General features: G+C 43.2%; 1 protein-coding gene across 4 annotated transcripts in view; it reads left to right on the top strand.

The window, feature by feature from the left end:
* Nucleotides 1–18,972, top strand: part of SLC4A1 (solute carrier family 4 member 1 (Diego blood group)) — an 80,436-nt gene that overhangs the window by 10,949 nt on the left and 50,515 nt on the right. Inside the window, exons 3-5 of one of the 4 annotated variants that reach the window (XM_077460050.1) lie at nt 138–210; nt 4,764–4,815; nt 6,447–6,541. In XM_077460050.1, the coding sequence (XP_077316176.1) occupies nt 138–210; nt 4,764–4,815; nt 6,447–6,541 (220 nt within the window). Of the gene's footprint in view, nt 1–137; nt 211–4,763; nt 4,816–6,446; nt 6,542–15,839; nt 15,859–18,972 lie in introns of those variants that run through there. The other 3 variants (XM_077460052.1, XM_077460051.1, XM_077460053.1) reach the window with 3 other exon arrangements.

Genomic DNA, 18,972 nt, shown 5'->3' with positions numbered 1-18,972 from the left:
TTTTACTGAGCATGCCATTGCAGTTGTTCCATTGTAATAATGTCAATAGATCTGTAAAGTGAGGGTGTGAAATGTAGATAGGTGATGCAAGATGATCGCTTCACTCATTTCTTGATTTCTGCTGTTTCCCCTAAAAGTTTGAATATGACAAAGACTTGGAAGGAGCTCTTGGTTTTGATGACCCTGAGGAAACCATAGCCAGCGATGACCGTAAGTAACAGGGAAATGTGTGATAAATGTATTAGTAATATAAATACCCTGTAATTAAGACCTCTTCACCTAGATAAAATGCACCAGTCCACTCAAGATTATTAGTGAATAGGATTTTATTGTGGAATCATGCAAGGCTGATCAACCACAAATTGGTTGACACTCGCAGATGCTCTACCTCCTACCCCAACTCTTTCCCTGAAATTATAACCAACTTGTGCCTCACTTCACAATATGCTACCTTATGCAGTGCAATATGTTAAGCAATATTATAAAACAAAATGGTCCCAATGTCAGATTATTGTACAATAAAATCACAATCCACATGCATTGAAATCCCAGTCCACAGTGCTGTTATTGCTATAATTTCCTCTTTATTCACTTCTTATGTCATTCCACCACTGTGTGGAAATGATACCTAAAGTGACATGGACTCCCTCCACTAGTTGTGTTTTCACCTGGGATATATGACCGTGCAGGTAAGTATGGTCACTAAGCATTTGTACCCCCCATTGTGAACATAATAAAACATTCCCAGATGCTTCTTAATGTGTATAAGTTTTTACTCGACTCAATAACCCTGCTCAGGCACACGTAGATAAAGAGAAACTACCAAACATAGTGCTTTATCCTTTTATAACAATTACTCCCAATCAGAAAAAATGTAGAACCCCTGAGGAAGCCATTTGAACCTATGGCGTAACGTGTAGGGGAGGGGCTGGGTGACGTCACAACGTGTTGCACACAAGAAAGTATGGTAACTATATGGGAAAGCTGATTGTTACTTGTGTTCCATACACTGTACATGCTGTATAAGTCTGGTGCTCTTTAGCACCTGTTAAAAGTGAGTATGTCTGGAGGTTTTTAGGAGTAATAAATGGTCTTAAGAGGATAAAGCACTAGGTTTGGTGGTTTATCTTTCTCTATGTGTGGCTGAGCAGAGTACAAAGTATATACTGAGGAATTTAGAAGCATCTGTGAAGTCCAACGATCTTGGAATGTTTTATTGAGTTCACAATGGGGTACGCAAGTGCTTAGTGACCATACTTAACTGTACAGTCAAAACATACAGGAGGGAGCAACCACCTCATGCATTATCATTGATAAATCACAAGGTGGTTTCCCCCTCCTGTATGTTTTTGTAGTTCACTTGGAAGACTTCCTGTTCAGTGGAGGGCTGCACCCTTAAAGGGCATTATGGAAAGAAGCGGGATCAAGGAATCCCCTTGGGTTTAGTGTTAGTGTTTTGGACTACATTGTTAACTGTACGGTCATATATCCCAGGTGAGAGCACATCTGGTGGAGGCAGTCCATGTCACTTTAGGTATTTGCACGAAGTGGTGGAATGACATAAGAAGTTGATGAAGAAGAATTTATAGCACTAACAGCACTGTGGACTGTGATTTTACTGCACAATAATGTGACATTGGGACCATTACGTTTTAGAATATTAATATATTGCACTACATAAGGTAATATATTGTAAAGCATGACAAAAGTTGGTTATAAATTACTATAGCACACAGATATAGAAGAGCATGTAAGGTGTGGGGGCGATTCAGAAAAAGTACTATTATTATGGTCATAGCAGCTCACAGGGTTTTTATATTTTTAATTTTTCCCTTAAATGCTGTGCAGATTTGGCATGCAAGTTGCCCCATGCTGGATTCTCCAGTAGTCCTGCACAGCACAAGGGGATGGGTTCCGGCAGGACATGACCATGGCAGACCCCCTCACCTTGGGAAGAGATCTCTGCTTAACCGATCTTTAAGGGGAACCTGTACAGAGAAATATGTAAGCTGTCATTGCTGACCTCCTGGGGAATATAGTTGGCCTGTCTGTCTATGGTTTGAATACTTTGAGTCAAGCGGTAAGCAAAATTAAACGTGCAATCAGGACAACATTTTCAGACGGCTGCTACTATGTGTTCTCAGTAAAAAGTACTGTTATGAAAATTCACTTTAAACTAAGAAACAATAGCATGGTACTAATGACAGCAGACACTGTTGGGTCCAAAAAAAAAAAAAAACAACAAAAAATAAAAAACTTTCAGGGCTACTTGGATAGGTCCTCTTGCTGTTGTCATCATTTTAGTTTGACATCTAGGCTCTCTTACCATTTCTAATCATTTCACTTTCATCAGCATATTTAATTCTACTGTTGAGGATGTGTAACGCTGAGGCGTAGCTTGAAGCTTGTGGACCCCGATGCAAAAGTTGACCTGGCCCCCCCCCCACTACCACCCACCACTTCCACCGCGTGTGCAAATAGACCCACCGCACACCAAGATACTCAAAGTGGCTTAGGAGTTTTGAGTTCCTCCTTACATCAGAGGACAGGGATCACCCCTGGAGAATCAGAGGAAAGAGATCACCCCTGGAGAATTAGAGGACAGGGACCCCTGGCAGGTTATTTGGCAGAGCTCCTGTCCCATTACAGCACTGTAAACAGCTCCTACCCCCCCCCCCCCCCCCAATACACAATGCTGAAATCACATTCCTTTATGGCTTTTATGTTGCCGTTTCAACCTGTGAAATCCCCTGATCAAAACGACAGTGTAGTTGCAGTAGGCAGATACACCCTATGCAGATCATGGCTGGCTGGCTGTGTTGTAAAGGAAGGTGATTTCAGCTCTGCGAAGGAGGAGCAGTATAGAATGCTGTACTGGCAAAGAAGCTCAGCAGTGGGGCATAGCATTCAGGGTGGAGGGGGTGGTCAGGGGGCATGGGGGGGGGGGGGGGCGCAACGAAAAATATGGAGCCTGCAGCCCCTCAGGTGTTAAGGGATTTGTTTTAGCCCTTTCTGAAGGTTTCTCTGTCAGTGTTGACAGGTGTTGGGGAAGGTTACCTCCCGGAGGTGCGTGTCTTTCCCCCAGTTGTCAGGGAATTGGGGTAAGTAGACATCCCTGGGTGGGGGGTACAGAGAATCCCAGCTAGTGACTAGAAGACACTGAGCGGTGTCTTACCTCACCAGTGACATTGGTCCCATCGTGGCTACAGGACGGCACTGTCCTCCTCTTAACTCGGTTACCATTCCATGTTGCCAGCACACAGCACAGACACTTCCCCATCCTGGGCTGTTCTCACCCCATGCTCCTCTCCATTCAGGAAATGGCTCACAGTTTCTACCCAGCAAATGAGAACAGAGGGGTCTGGACTGTGGAATGCAAAGTGGAAGCCCAGTACTGGAGCGTGGCTGTGGGGCCCTAGGGCAGATCGGAGCTGGACTTTGTGGAGGATATGATAATATGACAAGGAGGCTTCAATGACAATTGTGACCCCTGCAACCCCTTATGCTACGCCCATGGCTGCAAAACTTAGGTTATGAGAACTGGGCAAGGGATTGACTCACCATCTGTGCAGCTCTACAAGGCCCTTGCTATGTAGATCTGGATGTGGCGCACTTTGGTGAAAGTGAGAAGCTTGAACTTTTTTTCATTGTGCCCCAAACCTCATTTGTAATATCCTAGTGCAGTGATGGCGAACCTTGGCACCCCAGATGTTTTGGAACTACATTTCCCATGATGCTCTAGCACTCTGCAGTGTAGTGGAGCATCATGGGAAATGTAGTTCCAAAACATCTGGGGTGCCAAGGTTCGCCATCACTGAAATGTGGTATCAAGCAACATGTGCTGCCTGACTCAGTTAAGCTGGCCATACATGGGTCAATTCTGGCCATATTTCGATCCACGTATAGCCAGGTATAGGGTCAGGTGAAAATCAAGGTGGTGTTTTCGGTCTGACCCCATTTGCATATTATGGATCAGGGAAAGTCTAAAGCCTCGTACATGCAAATTTATTTTTCTGTTAAACCCAGCGGGTAAAAAGGAAAAAAATAAAAAAGGGAGGACAGGTTAAGTCGGGGGGGGGGGGGGACGATGTACTAACAATCCAATGTTAATACAGTGATCTCCCCTTATGAGCTATTGTGTTCCGACAGGGGGAAGGGCCACCTGCCAGAACACTCTGGTCAGCGCTCTCAGCCATTGGCTAAGTGCGCCGACCGGGAGCTGGTCGGCAGACCTTTGGTCATGAGCCTTTGACCGTCGGACTGGCTGTTGTACACATGGGCCGAATGTTGGCCGGTTTCTATTGAGCCAGCCGACATTAAGCCTGTGTGTAATAGGCTTTAGGCTACTCTTCATCTACCTATTTATCGTTACATACAGTACATGGTGAATAAATTGTTGGTACTTGGTTGGTAATTGAATGAGCCCATGAGATGGGCTGAACAAAAAAAGTTTTAGTTGATTATTCGTCATTGCACCCGATACAATTCATAATTTATATTGTTCCTAATGGAACCAATATAGAAGGACAATATGGAGGGGATCCAGAGCGCTGATTGTAAGAGCCAAGTTGGTAGGAACTGGTACTGCGGATATATTTGTGTACATTATGATCCAGGGAGCACAGTGCTCACTTTTCCCATTTGAGACCCTCTTGAACATCCTTGTATTGTAGTATCTCTAAAAAGAAATGGAAATAAGAGATATTGTGGTTGCTGGTTCTGCGTGTTGGGCATAATATGGCAAAAGTTTCTACTTTGAATAGGAGACACCAGCCAGGAGAAGAAGAGGAAGTCCAAATTGTACAAATATCTTAGGTGAGTCTGCATGACATCTTAAACCTTCTGTCATATCTGTACGGACTGCAAGCAATTTCTGTAGTCTAAATACATCTGCCTGTCCCCATATTCCTTAGAACCTTTTTCGGGGCTGCTTAAGCACCAGTCAGACCAATTGCTGCAAACAAATGAACATGGGCATTATCAGACTGGGAAATATGAGACACTCAGCCCTGACAGGCATTAAACTAGATGAGTTGGCATACCCATGCCAAGGTGGCCATCCACTGACAAGACTTACTACATTGCTGGAAACCTGCCATGATAAAATTAAACAAAATAGGAGACCTACTCCTTCTGAAAATGCTAGTTGCCTGTCTGCCATACTGATACAGTGTCTTCAAAACCCAAGTCAGTGATCTGAGACTAGGACTTCTTGCTTTCCTTTGGTGTTGGCTTCTATATTTGATCCAAATCAATTACTCAAAATAGAAATCATATAACACTCAATGCCACATCAGAATATATTGTAGAACAAAAATGAAAAAGCACATGTCAGACTTTACTGGCAGGAGAGAGTACACACGTTTTAAAATCCAAATGTAACCAACTGCAGAATATCATTACATATACAATAACATATGTCGAAAAGGCTAGCTTACCCGATATCAAATTGTGATCATCATTCCTCATGGGTCAACGTGTTTCTATTTTAAGCTTCCTCCGGACTCATGAAGACGACTGCACTTGTAATAGCTATACAACAGGAAACACTATATTTATAATCATACAAAGTAATTATTGGTTACCAATGACATTTGCATCAAACATACATGTTGCCACACCTTGGCAATAGCGTACAACCTGCGTGCGATACTCCCTTGGTGGGCACGGGGTAACGGGAAGGACCGACTAAAGGCGACCAGATAATAATCAAGACCTGTACAAAAACATATGTGATAACCAATTACTATGTATGATTATAAAGATTGTATTTCCTGTTGTATAGCTATTACAACTGCAGTCACCTTCATGAGTTCTGAGGAAGCTTAAAATTAGAAACACGTGAACCCATGAGGAATAAATGATTGCATTTTGATATCAGACAAATGTAAAGTCAGCCTTTTTTTTTTGGTTCTACGATTACTCAAAATAATGAAGGCAGGGAGTCAACAAAAACAGAAGGTTGTCTTTAATGGCAACTTCCATATTTATCTCACAACAGGATTACTGTAAACCTCATACCAGCATCATTAAGGTGATGTGAACAGGTCTATGGAACTCATGTCCCACCAGGTTGCATCTTAATGGCAATGCCACCACTTAACATAAGGGACAATTCAGACACACTTGTTTTACAGTGTAGTGGGCACTCGTTCTTGGGCACCGCAGCATTCATCCATGTCAACCAACTAGATGTTCACCTCTATTGTCTAATACCCATTAGGCATGAATGCTGACTGGTTGCTTTGTAAATTAGCAGCTATACATGAACAATATTCTTCGAATAATAGACTGGCCTTTAGTAATGCTTATTGTAAAAAACAATTCATTTTTTTTAACGATTTTTGTTGGCCTGAAGTAGAGCAGCCATAGATTATTTAATTGATAAAGCAAAGATTATCAGTATTATAATACTTCCACTCTCCTCCTGCGAGTCTATTTTTCAGACGGGTGACAAATTGGGGGATCCGCGACTCGTATAATCTGGAAAGGAGGAGGCAGAAGGACGAAGGGCGGGGAGGAAGATTTCGTAAAAGCCTAAGTAGGTGGCTACCAAAATAAAGTGCAGAATCTCAGTCAGATGTAAAAAGCTGCTTATTAGAAGCCCAATCAAAACATTTTGGTAATCTGTATGACATTTAATACCAACGTATTATGGGATCGAGTTTTGACATAAGCAGGTCTAAAACAGCCTAACCTGCAACAGTAACTGTTAAGACATCATACATTGGTATTTGCATACTTCAGCTATACAAATGAATAAAACTTATGTTTAAAAAATAAATTAAATATCATACATAAAATGTAGTTTAATGAATAAAGTAATGCCCATTTCCAAAGCCAATGTTCCATAAAACATGGTATATAACCCTGCAAAACTCCACCCACAGAAGGGAGGAGAGAACAGCGACTCTATGTCAGAATAAAGCACAACAAACACTGCAATTTTTGTAAAATTTCATTACAGGACAGACTTTGTATATTAAAACGGAATAGTATCAGAAGGTCTTATAACTAATAGAATTTCAGAACAATTTGCGAGTTCATTGAAAATGTCAAGAATAGGATGGACGGTTAAGAAGTAAGGGTGCCAACTAAGTAGGGCTGGGACAAGGGGTGGGCTGGGCAGAAGGGCCGGCTGTCCTGTGCCAATGGTTTATTGCAGGGATGGGGGCACCCTGTGCCAGTTGCTTCTGTTACAAGGCTGACAGGAGTAGTGACTGCAACATCACTGCTATTCCTAACCCTAAGGGAAGGGGTGCAGTTTGGCATCTTTGACCTGGGTGCTGGATGACCTTGTCCCGGCATTGCAACTTTAATAGGTCTAGTTTTTTTCCTAGAAGGAGAGTCACAAGAGTAGTCAACACGTTTCACGGGCTCACCAGTCTACCTTCATCATCGTTGTAGAATAAGACTAGAAGAGCATATTGGACTGGGATGGAATGGTTGCAAAGAATCTCATAACATGTGTTGGAGGACTTGTTCTTTTTAACTATTTCATCCGAATTCAGTAAGTCTTTTATGCTACAAATAAAAGACCAGATGAAGGAGGACAGGTAGAATTGGCCATTCCTGTGGCTTCCACTCTGATAAAGGTCAACTGGATCTTTTAAAAACTTAGTTGATGCTCTTACTTTTTGACCTCTGATGAGTTTACTGATTTTACATAGAACTGATCTCACTACGTGCCTGCAGATCATTCTTTACACTAGTGTCCAGCACTCTGCCAACACTTCTCTAGAACAATCTAGAAGGGAAGAAAGAGGCTTCTACCCATTGCAACCAAATTTTCATTGGCACAAGGACATTACAAAAGGTAACAGCTTGTTACTATAGACAAAACATGCCCCCTTTTTCATCTTTTGGGTTTCCACTGTAATGGCTCTTGAAATACTTCCAATAGTTTTCTGTTTTACAAACAAGTGCAACCAAGAAAAAAAAAAAAAAAAAAAAAAACAGCAAAATTTGCATTGCCCTCTTGTGCATTTTTAGAGCCATTTAGTCCAGGTTCTCTGGTCCAGCACCAGTGAGCACTTCTAATAGAAATGGACAGCACAGTAGCTTAGTGGTTAGGACATCTACCTTGCAGCACTGGAATCCTGGTTGCAAATTACAACCAGGACACCGTCTCCATGGAGTTTCACTGACCTTACATGTGTTTCTTCCCACACTACAATGACATCCTGGTAGGTTAATTGGCTCATATTGACTGCACTTTAGTGGAAATAGTGTTGCAAGATTAGTTGCAAATAAGATATATCAGTTACATTTAGGCTACAGTCACACCTTTCTGCTTTCTGGCCAACAGCAAGTAGATGCAAGAAAATCAGAGGGGGGCGGGGGTCCTGGCAATTTGCTGTGGGAGGCAGCCCTATTGAAAGCAATGGACGGCTTTCGGCTCCTGCAGCTAACTGCGGCCACTTACATGTAATCGCTATGTGGCGATTACCTTCAAGTGATCGGCCCTGGACACAGACAGTCTATGCAAGCTGACAGCCAATCATACATGGTAGAGGCATTCCCTGCCCTGCAGTCACACATACGCAAGTGGATATGAGAAAATCAACATGGGGGGGATCCCAGCGATTAGTGATGAACTCAGGCGTGTTTGCATGGTCCACGTGCTGAGCCCGCCAGGAGAAGTCGGCGCAGCGCTGCACTAATCACAGGCAGTGAGACATTGCCCGATCACTGCAGCCACGCATTGGGGCAATGTCTCACTGCCTGTGATTAGCGCAGCGCCGACTCCTTAGTGGGCTCAGCATGTGGACCATGCGAACATGCCTGAGCTCATCCTTACCAGCGATTTGCTGTTGTAGGCAGACCTATTGAAAGAAATGGGGGGCTGCCGGCTCCCGCAGCTGACTGTGGCCACTTACAAGTAATCGCTATGCGGCGATTACCTGCAAGCGATCAACCCTGGACACAGACAGTCTATCCAAGCTAACAGCCAATCAAAGGTGGCAGAGGCATTCCCTGATACACATATGCAAGGGGCATGTATACATGCATCTACAGGGGCAGGGAATGCCTCCACTGCCTATGATTGACTGTGGGCTTTGACAGCTACTTGTCGGTTCAGACACATGCTGCAGTTAGAATGGGAGGCTGTCCGCTCACGCAGCTTTTTTAATAAGGCTGCCTCCAACAGAAAATCGCTGGGATCACCCCCATGCTGATTTTCCCACATCCACTCATCGCTGGTGAGAACGCTTGTCCCTGTTTCTTATTGATTTCTTGCATCGTTACCCTGTTTCATGGACTTGCAATTAAAACTGACAGTGGCCATTTCAGCATTCATTGCAAACCCATGGTCCTCTGTAGGGATGGGCTCAGGCGTGTTCGCATGGAACACGTGCAGAGCCCGCCAGGAAGTCGGCGCAGCGTTGCGTTAATCACAGGCAGTGAGACATTGCCCCGATGCGTGGCTGCAGAGATCAGGCAATGTCTCACTGCCTGTGATTAGCGCAACGCTGCGCCGACTTCCTGGCGGGCTCTGCACGTGTTCCATGCGAACACGCCTGAGCCCATCCCTAGTCCTCTGTTATCACCATCAGGAAACCAGCCTTGAAAATTGCCATGTGGCCATCACTGGAGTGCATGTAGGCAAAAAGTGGCTGCAAAGAGGCTACATGTGATCTGCAGCACTGTGATGCAACAAAGAATACTTTAAAAAAAAAAAAAAAAAAAAAAAAAAAATGTAGGTACAATAATTCTATTAGAAAAAGAAACATCTAGTCTACACATCATTTGGTTACAGTTTACTTCTGCCTTAATGCTACCAAGTGATTACCAATTACACCATCACCCCAGATTAACCACCATCATCATTTACTCTCAGACAAACGGAAGCAATACATGGGGTACCTTACATAGTAGCACATGGCTTCTACTAGCCTCTCTTACTTATTTGATCCATCATGGTCATTTGCTACCAATTAGACAAAGCATTTCCATCATTATACAAACAGCAACGAATCATGAAAATATGGCATTTAGCAGCCCAGGGAGCCAAGCCCTAAGCAAAAATTTCCCCATATAATTTTATTTTTTTATTGTACCTTGCCATTAGATAAGACAAAGTCTGACCTGTCCCAGAATCGGGCCATCTATATTTAAACTATACATACACTACATCCTAAGTGATATGCTGTATACCTATACACAAAGCATGTTTATAGAGGAGAATACATACACAAACCTCCAGTCGTTTAAGGTCTGTTGTCAGCATAAGCTAGCAGGTCAAGTGTAATGGATATCCAGGTCAGAGCTCAGGTGAAGTCATCAGCTATGCAGGCTTTCCTGAATTCACTCATCAGGATCTCCTCCTGGGAAATCAATATAATATAGCCATATAGCCATAACCATGAAGACAGGTATGCATCCCCTCTACTGTTTCCTATTTCCAAAGATGGTCGCTCTAAATTGTCTCATCATACCTTACAAACTGGTTAATGTAAGAAAAAAAGGTTTTACTAAGATATGTGGATAATTAGGTAGCAGTTACAGGGGATATTTAAAGCTGATCTCCAATAAAATGTCTAAATACGCAGATGACATCATATGGGAGAGCTGTTTTACATGCTGGGGGAATCCAGTCCTGATATTTACACATCTCTGCCACACAGCGCAGTTTCTTTTGGCAGAGCAAGAGACCTGATTTTTTTTCTACTGCAGTTAAGCAATACTTACAGGTCTTGTCCTTCCTCCAATCTGTGATTGGGTAGTGAAAAAAGAAGCAGGACGCTGAAGAGTTTATCTCTTGGTCACTCTGCTCTCTCCACCTATCAGCTTGCTCTTTGCACAGCAGCTCAAATGATTGGCTTCTTGTGCTGCTTCTAGATCTCCTAGTCTGAGCTTTGTGGTATGGTAGACTGCAAAAGGCTAATATCAAGCCAAATTTAGGCAATTGCACTGCCTGCATTTAAAAAAAAATACTTTTAATTGCAGATGATTAGATACGGAACTGCCTTAAAACTGTCTTTTATATCCGCCTGAGGTTCGGCTTTAAAGTGGTTGTAAAGGCACAAGGTTTTTTACCTTCATGCATTCCAATACATGAAGGTAAAAAACCTGTCTGTAATGCTTACTTAAGCCCCATCTCGATCCAGCGATGTCCACGAGAGCCTTACCTCTCCGGGGACTTGCACTCCTGATTGGCCATTGGCTCCCTCTGCTTTCAATTACAGCCAGTGAGCCAATCAGGAGACTGAGGAGGCAGGGCCGAGACGCGGCTCCATGTGCGAATGCACACACAGAGCTGCAGGTCGGGCACGTGTCTCCTTGGGTGCCACCACAGCAAGCTGCTTGCTGTGGAAAAGCCTGGCAGGGGGGAAAAGCCAAGAGCGCCGGTATGGGACTGGCATGGAAGGACCCAGGCTGCTCTGGGCAAAACCATCTAATGATCAACTTGAGTAGGCTTTTTGGAAAATTGTTGTTTAATCAGTGCTGCAGTGCTGATCAATGTATTCTGTCAGTGGAGAAGTCACTGCTGTCAGAATACAATAACACAGCAGGGAGGATTTCTCCATCCACCTCACTTGTATGGATGGAGTAATCTGTTCAGTTTTTATAAACAGTCCGCTGGCTGATTGAAAAAACTGATCCATGTATGGCCAAACTTGGCCACCTGTAGCCTTAAATGGTTTTTAAAGAGGAGTTCCAGTCAGTTTTCTGAAAATTGTAGCAGCTGACTTTTTAATGATCAGACACTCAACTGTACCGCGATCCAGCGCTGTGCTCACCCGAGGGGGCACCGGAGTTTCGGTCCCCGGCTCCAGCATATAAACTGCGGGAAAAAAAAGCGGTGTCCACTGCGCATGCGGCTTCACAGCAGGGTGTCCACTGTGCCGCGCTATGCATTATGAATGGTCCAGCAGTCTTCTGGGACCTGTGACATGTCCCAGAAGACTGCAGGGATAGAGGGGGGAGAGGAGAACTTCCTCCCAGATTGCCCAGGTGTTCCAAGCTGAAGCGCGAGCGGGTACCTGTCAAAACCAAGTACCAACCCCCCCCCCCAAAAAAAATTGCCAAATGTCAAAGAAAAGCGGGGAAGGAGGCCTTAAAGTAGAACCTCCCCTTTTAACCTCCAATATGAGTTAACCTGAAAATGAGGCTATGGAGAAAAAGTTTCTAAATCTACTGACTTGAATGGCCAAGTTTGACAGGCGTTGATACTTGTTAACTCAATATGCCTGTCATATACTTGATGGTAGAGCTCGATATGCAGGGGAAGGCCTCTCTTACACCTCTGATTTGAGAACCCCTGATAGAGCAGACAGGAGGCTTGGGAGTGCAGAGTGGCACAAGCGCCTGGCAGGATCGCTGGTGAAGGGGATGGGAGGAACTTTCTATGGCACCGTGGAAGACCTCCAGCAAGGAAGACGACCAGGAATGGCTGAAGGCTGAAGACTGGAGCAGGCTGGAAGTAGAATGCCACAGACTGGAAGATGAACACAGCAGTCAGCGAAACGGTGTTCTGTAGGTAGGAACACAGGCAGGTACAGGCAGGCAGAGTCATAAACAAATCAGGAAGGTCTAGAGCGAAGTCGGGGTACAGGCCGGGTCGGTAGCAGGCGGGCAGCAAGGTAACCAGAGGAGTAGACAGAAGCAGAGTCAAAGGCAAGCTGAGATCAGGTGCAGGCAGATAGCAGGAGTAGTCAGCAACAAGCCAAGCAATAACTGGAACAGATTTTCAAGAAAACAGATGGCAGGCGTCACAGGAAAGACTGTAGACCAGACAGCATTGATCCTGGGCATTTTCCTTGTTTAAATAGCCAATTTGGCAACAAGAACCATCACAACGTGCACGCGCACTGCGCGTGTCCCATGTGGCTTTCCTAATGGGAATGTGGAGAACAGGCATCTTTCTGTGGCTGCCATCTTGGTTGCTGGCTTGCCCTTACTGACAATGCCACATTAAAATGTCCATCCTCTGGCTGTAATTTCGTTTTTGGGTGGGCAAAGGGGGGGTGTTCAATAAAACCACAGCTCAGACAGCATTTACTGCCTGTGTGAAATAGACCTAAATTTATTTTATAAATGGAGGCACCTTCTTAACTCATTGAGTTTAGTATAGGCTGCTCACCTTGCAGAGTAAATATTAATAGATAAGGTAAAGCTGTATTATTTTGGAATCCCCAATCATATTGTAGAAAGAAGCCCATTGACTGTCAGGTCTGCATAGCTGAGAACACAAACTGCAAGGCACCTGTGTTTTGTGTACGCTGGTGTGACACATAATGGGGTGGAATTACTAAAGGAGTAACGGCTGCTTACCTAGCCAAGTGAATATTAATTTTGGAAAATTAATGATATAGAATAAAATAAAATCGTATTCACTTTGAATAAACTATTATGTTTGAGGAACTTTAAAAAGGAGTATTTTTCTCTATCACGTGATTAAGTGTTTATGGTAAACACAGCTCTTCTTTATTCACCAGCATTCATTTTGCTTAGTGACCAGCCTCTACTTCTAATGGTATGTTTGCGACTAATAGCTGGTATTGGCTGCCACAAATGGTGGGCATTTGTGAGTGTTAAGCTCATGGCATTGACACCCATGCCCACATGCCAGGAAAAATGAGATGGAAATTTACCACACTAGGATAAAATGGCAGTGCTCTATTGTACGCATCCCCCAAGGACAACTTGTGTGCTGTCCCATGACTGCAGAATGGGAGGATACCTGAAGACAGGGCTACTTGTCAAGTATGCACTTGCTGTTTCTGCTTTAGTGGCCTAACATTTGTTATTGCAATTTCCAAGGATATTGCTGTTTTTGAACTATATAAACACCTTGCAGAGCATGCTTCCATACGCCTAAGGCTACAATTATTTGTTCCTGCTTATCTCAGTACAGAATAATAGTCAGTAGGCAAAAGTATTCCAATCTAAAAATGTGTGGTATATCTGCTGTTCTCATTTTTACTTCACACTTCTTTTATACAATGAGGATAAAAATTTATAATATTACTTTGACTAGTCTAGAGCTTGATCATCCACAAGGCAACCACCTAGGCAGGGGCCGGGGACTATCCAGGTAAAGACAGAACAGATGGGGTGGTTTCTTTGTGCCTATTGAAAACCTTACCAATGACAATTAAAGGGATGGGAAGGTGGATTGGGCAAAGTTGCTTCCTTGCCTTGGGTCCCGTACATAATCTCTCTCCAGGCTAGTCAATTATCTTCCTTGAAGGATCAGTCCCCATAACATTTATATTTTACTTCTGGTTAGATGCTTCTGCATCCTGCTTTGTTACATCTCTTGGGTATTCCAGTGGTAAGAAATCTAAGTAAAGGTTCAGGACTCTACTTCCATAATTTAAAAAAACGGCCCATGCTACCTGTTGGATATTTTTATTTAATCTAGTAGACAATATTGAGAATACAGCAAGAGCAGGAGGTCTAACCGGAAACTACAAATAGTAGGGTCTGCACAGTGCTCCATACCAAATAAAACATGCCGCCTGGAGGTTAGTCTTCACCCCTAAGGCTGGATTTCGACATCCTTTTATGTGCATATTAATGTAGGCTTTTTTTACATTCTTTATTCTAAAAGGGTTATATCACATACACAGGACAAAGAGATGTAATACAGAACATGGCATAAATCACATAGCTATTACAAGACATGAAATCCATTAATTCAAAAACCTCTATACGCGGAATAAATTGTTACAAGGTGGTTGCAACCTCAAGAAAATGTAAATTGCAAATAAGGAAATAAAGACATGATCCAGGTGTTGTGATGCCACCCAACTTTATACAAGAAACAAAAGGGAACTGAGCTGTGGAAGGTTCCCCATAGGAACAGGAAGAATAGGTAATAGAGTAAAGGAGAAGGATAGGTCTACAAGGAGAGCACAGCCTGCTGCTCGGGGGGTAGTTGACCCATCCTTGTATAGTCATGGGGGGGGGGCGATAGAGGAAGAGTGCAAGAGGAGAGACCAATAGGGGGGGAGCTACCATGTGGGGGGAATGGGAATCATAACTCAGTCCCATCTACCGGCAGGTGTAAGTAAGGTTCAAGATACCATCCCGCTGGATCCGGGGAGTAGAAAAAATCCTGTCTAGTCAAGGGAAACACATGCTCATAGCCATTGATTCTATCTGGAAGAGTACCAAAAATCTTTCCAGTGGAACCATTTCCCTTCACATTGGAGGTCTTGTCCCTAAGGGCTGCTGTGAGATCTTCCATTTCCTGAATACCATTCACCCTGACAAACCATTATCTCACATTTGGAGCTACTTTTCCAAACACTAGGAATACAGGCATTTATGTATTTTTAACAAACGTTATCATCAATAGGCCCTATAACATGCATTGATGCATTAAAAAAATAGACAATGTGCATCAATACATCCAACAGATGTTATTAAAAGCACCAATTAAACCAATGGCTAATCGTTATACATGTGTTGCCATAGGCTCTAGATGAAGTATTTCTTTTTGGTAACCCTTGAATGAATCCTTCATTAAAAAAGGAGATGTATAGCTTTGTCCCAGTGTTCTTTGGTAATCTATTTAATGTAGGAACTAATACTAAAGATTAAACTGTTCATTCTGTAGGCTTAACTCCTTCTCAGCTGAATAAAGAATAACGTGGACTGTGGAAGAGTTAACTGATGCAAACAGATTCACTTTATCAAAGCTGTTTACAGTCAGCAATGGTGAATTGCTGAGTGATTTAGTGTAAACACAGGTTGGATGAATGACACCATATCGTGATTATTGGTACAACTCAGAAACGGCAGGTGATTGGCCAGCGTCAGGGAGAAAATGGGGTGTCCTCCAATAAAAGGTGTGAAGTGTCACCCTGTCCTCTTGGTCGTATCTCTTCAGAGGGCATTGAGTAGGTGAGACGTCTATCCGTTTTTTGGTTATTCTTATATTTTCTACCCTCCTCCTTTTCAGAATTGGTGAAGGCATTTTTATTTTTTCTCTTTCCTTGCACTTTTTAGGGTTCTGTCACTTCTTGTGCCATTGGGGGTTATTTACAAAAGGCAAATTCCCTTTGAACTACAAGTGCACCTGAAAGTGTAAATATGAGGAGAAGATCTGAAATGAGGGGAAGCTCTGCTGATTTTATCATCCAATCATGTAATCATGTTCAAGCAAAAATGCTGTTTTTTATTTTCCTTGCATGATCCCCTCGGATCTCGATTGCACTGTCAAGTACACTTGCAGGGCAAAGTGGATTTTGCTTTTCGTAAATAACCCCCATTGTGTCAATGTTTGAGTGGATGTCAGCCCAGGGATCTCTTGGCAAATTTTGGAGTAAAGATTGTCTTGTTTTGATTTTATCAGTTTTTGAATACACCTATTGATAAGCGCAACATATTTATTAATGAAATTAATTAAAAAGGAAGTACTAGAAATACGTTTTTGATAAAATATTTGATCTTAAAGTGATTTACCTGCACTTTAAATGAAAGCACTTTATTGAAGATTTGTCTGAAACAGGTAGACATCAACAGTCTGTTTCTTTAAAACAAAAGAAATTAAAAAGAGCAAAAAAATGTGTTCTTGTCTACAAGAACAAATTGGAATTCTTGTTTCATATTCCATTAAAATGAACAAAGAAACCTGTTGACTGCTTTGAGAAAAACATCCAATTTCGTGCTAATTTTTATTTCTCAAATTTTAAGGCATCAGATTAAGAAAGAGATGGATGAATGGATGAAGAGATGGATAGATGTATGGTAAATAGGTAGATAGATAGATAGATAGATAGATAGATAGATAGATAGATAGATAGATAGATAGGGTGGAAGCAAATCTTGTCATTACATTGAGTTGTCAAACACCAGCTTATGGTAGGTGTCCCAAGTGGAATCAGAAGAAGGAATAGTGTATAACTGCAGATACTTCCATACAGCACATCATGAGTAGGAGGTTATTTAACATTAGTTATTGGTGTACACTGCTTTTCCAGTCTTTTCATAGATAGATAGATAGATAGATAGAGAAATAGACAGACAAATGGATATGTGGGTGGAAGCAAATCTTGTCACCACAGTGGGGGTAATTTACAAGAACTGGAGATGGCAAAATCTGGTGCAGCTCTGTATAGAAATCAGCTTCCAGGTTTTATTGTCAATGCTTACTTGAACAAGCTGAAGTCAGAAGCTGATTGGCTAACATGCATACCTGCACCGGATTCTGAGTGCTCCAGTTTTATTGAATCTCCCCCATTGAGTTGTCAGACAACAGCTGATGGTAGGTGTCTCAACTGTAGTCAGAAGATGGAGTAGTGTAGAACTACAGATTCCTCTATATAGCACATCATGGGTAAGTGGTCATTGGATATTGGTCATTGGTGGACACTGCTTCTGCAGTCTGTTGGCAGGTAAAGGCATTACTATATACTGAGCACTTAGCTGTCTAGCTGGAGATGACATGTAATATTAAAAGATGCCATAAGGTTCTGTGATATTTTTTCATGGTAGCACAGAGAAGCTAAACCCATGGGTGGGTCCTTACACTAACGGGAAATGACTTACTGTTGGTCTACAAGGTCACATCACAACCAGTACAAAATAAAATATAAGTTTGTTGGTCTTTGCTACTACACTGTGCTCAAGAACTTTATCACTTTCTGAATAAATACACTTTATACACACACAATATAAAACATTTTATAAAGGAAAGGTATTAAGGATGTGTACTGTATTACAAGTCAAATACATATACAGTATTTAAAGTACTAATAGACATCTCCCAAGCTGTTCAACAAAGCTGTTTCCACCAATGGCTTATAGTGTACAGTATGTATAGCTAAAAGATTTCTGTTTTAATTTTGGATAGAGTAGAGCCGAGTTAGAACACCTATCAAGTTCTTATTGCTGTCCATGTCCCCGTTCACACTCACGATTCACACTCTCCATTTGTCCTGATGGCCAATGTCACCAAGACTGAAAGTAAGATAAAACCTACAATATTGAGTTATCACCAGGAATAACAGGGAAACTATGCCTTTTGTCTAGGGCCAGAGCAGGGCTGGACTGGGACAGAAATTTGGCCCTGGACTTCATCCAGACCGGCCCACTTACAGTTTGAGTGTCCCATCAGCACTCCCTTACATCAGAGTGTCCCATCACCAGCCCCCTTACAACAGTGTCCCATCACCAGCCCCCTTACAACAGTGTCCCATCAGCACCCCTTTACATCAGAGTGTCCCATCAGCACCCCCTTACATCAGAGTGTCCCATCAGCACCCCCTTACATCAGAGTGTCCCATCAGCAGCCCCCTTACATCAGAGTGTCCCATCAGCAGCCCCCTTACAACAGATTGTCCCATCAGCAGCCCCCTTACATCAGAGTGTCCCATCAGCACCCCCTTACATCAGAGTGTCCCATCACCAGCCCCCTTACATCAGAGTGTCCCATCACCAGCCCCCTTACATCAGAGTGTCCCATCACCAGCCCCCTTACATCAGAGTGTCCCATCAGCACCCCCTTACATCAGAGTGTCCCATCAGTACTCCGTTACATCAGTGTCCCATCAGCACCCCCTTACATCAGAGTGTCCCATCAGCACCCCCTTACATCAGAGTGTCCCATCAGCACCCCCTTACATCAGAGTGGCCCACTGAGCCATCGGCCCACCGGGAAACTCCCGGTAGTCCCGATGGCCAGTACATGCCTGGGCCAGAGGAATTTTTATACCAAGGGCCTGCCAATGTATCATGCACTGGCACTGTAGCACTTATCCCCTTTCCCTTTTTTATTTGTGTGTATTTCTTCTGCGCTGTTCCCACCATGACTATTAGGGTGTAGGTCCTCGGGCTTGCCTTGAAAGTCATGGGAGAGAAGGGCACATGGCCTTTTGGGGTCTTCCTTTGAGGAAGGCCCAACTGGTACTTGGGTAGTCCTTGCTTTGGCAGGCCTCCAGAAGAAAGGGGTCTGCCTGGTTTTGGCTGGGTGGATCATGAGTAACCCCAGTCCCTGTCAGGAGCCTTGCACCCTGG

The sequence above is a fragment of the Lithobates pipiens genome, unplaced genomic scaffold (genome assembly GCF_037356315.1).
Source record: "Lithobates pipiens isolate NorthernLeopardFrog02 unplaced genomic scaffold, aLitPip1_a1.2 Scaffold_28, whole genome shotgun sequence".
Lineage (NCBI taxonomy): Eukaryota > Metazoa > Chordata > Amphibia > Anura > Ranidae > Lithobates > Lithobates pipiens.
This window is presented reverse-complemented; position numbering and strand designations above follow the sequence as displayed.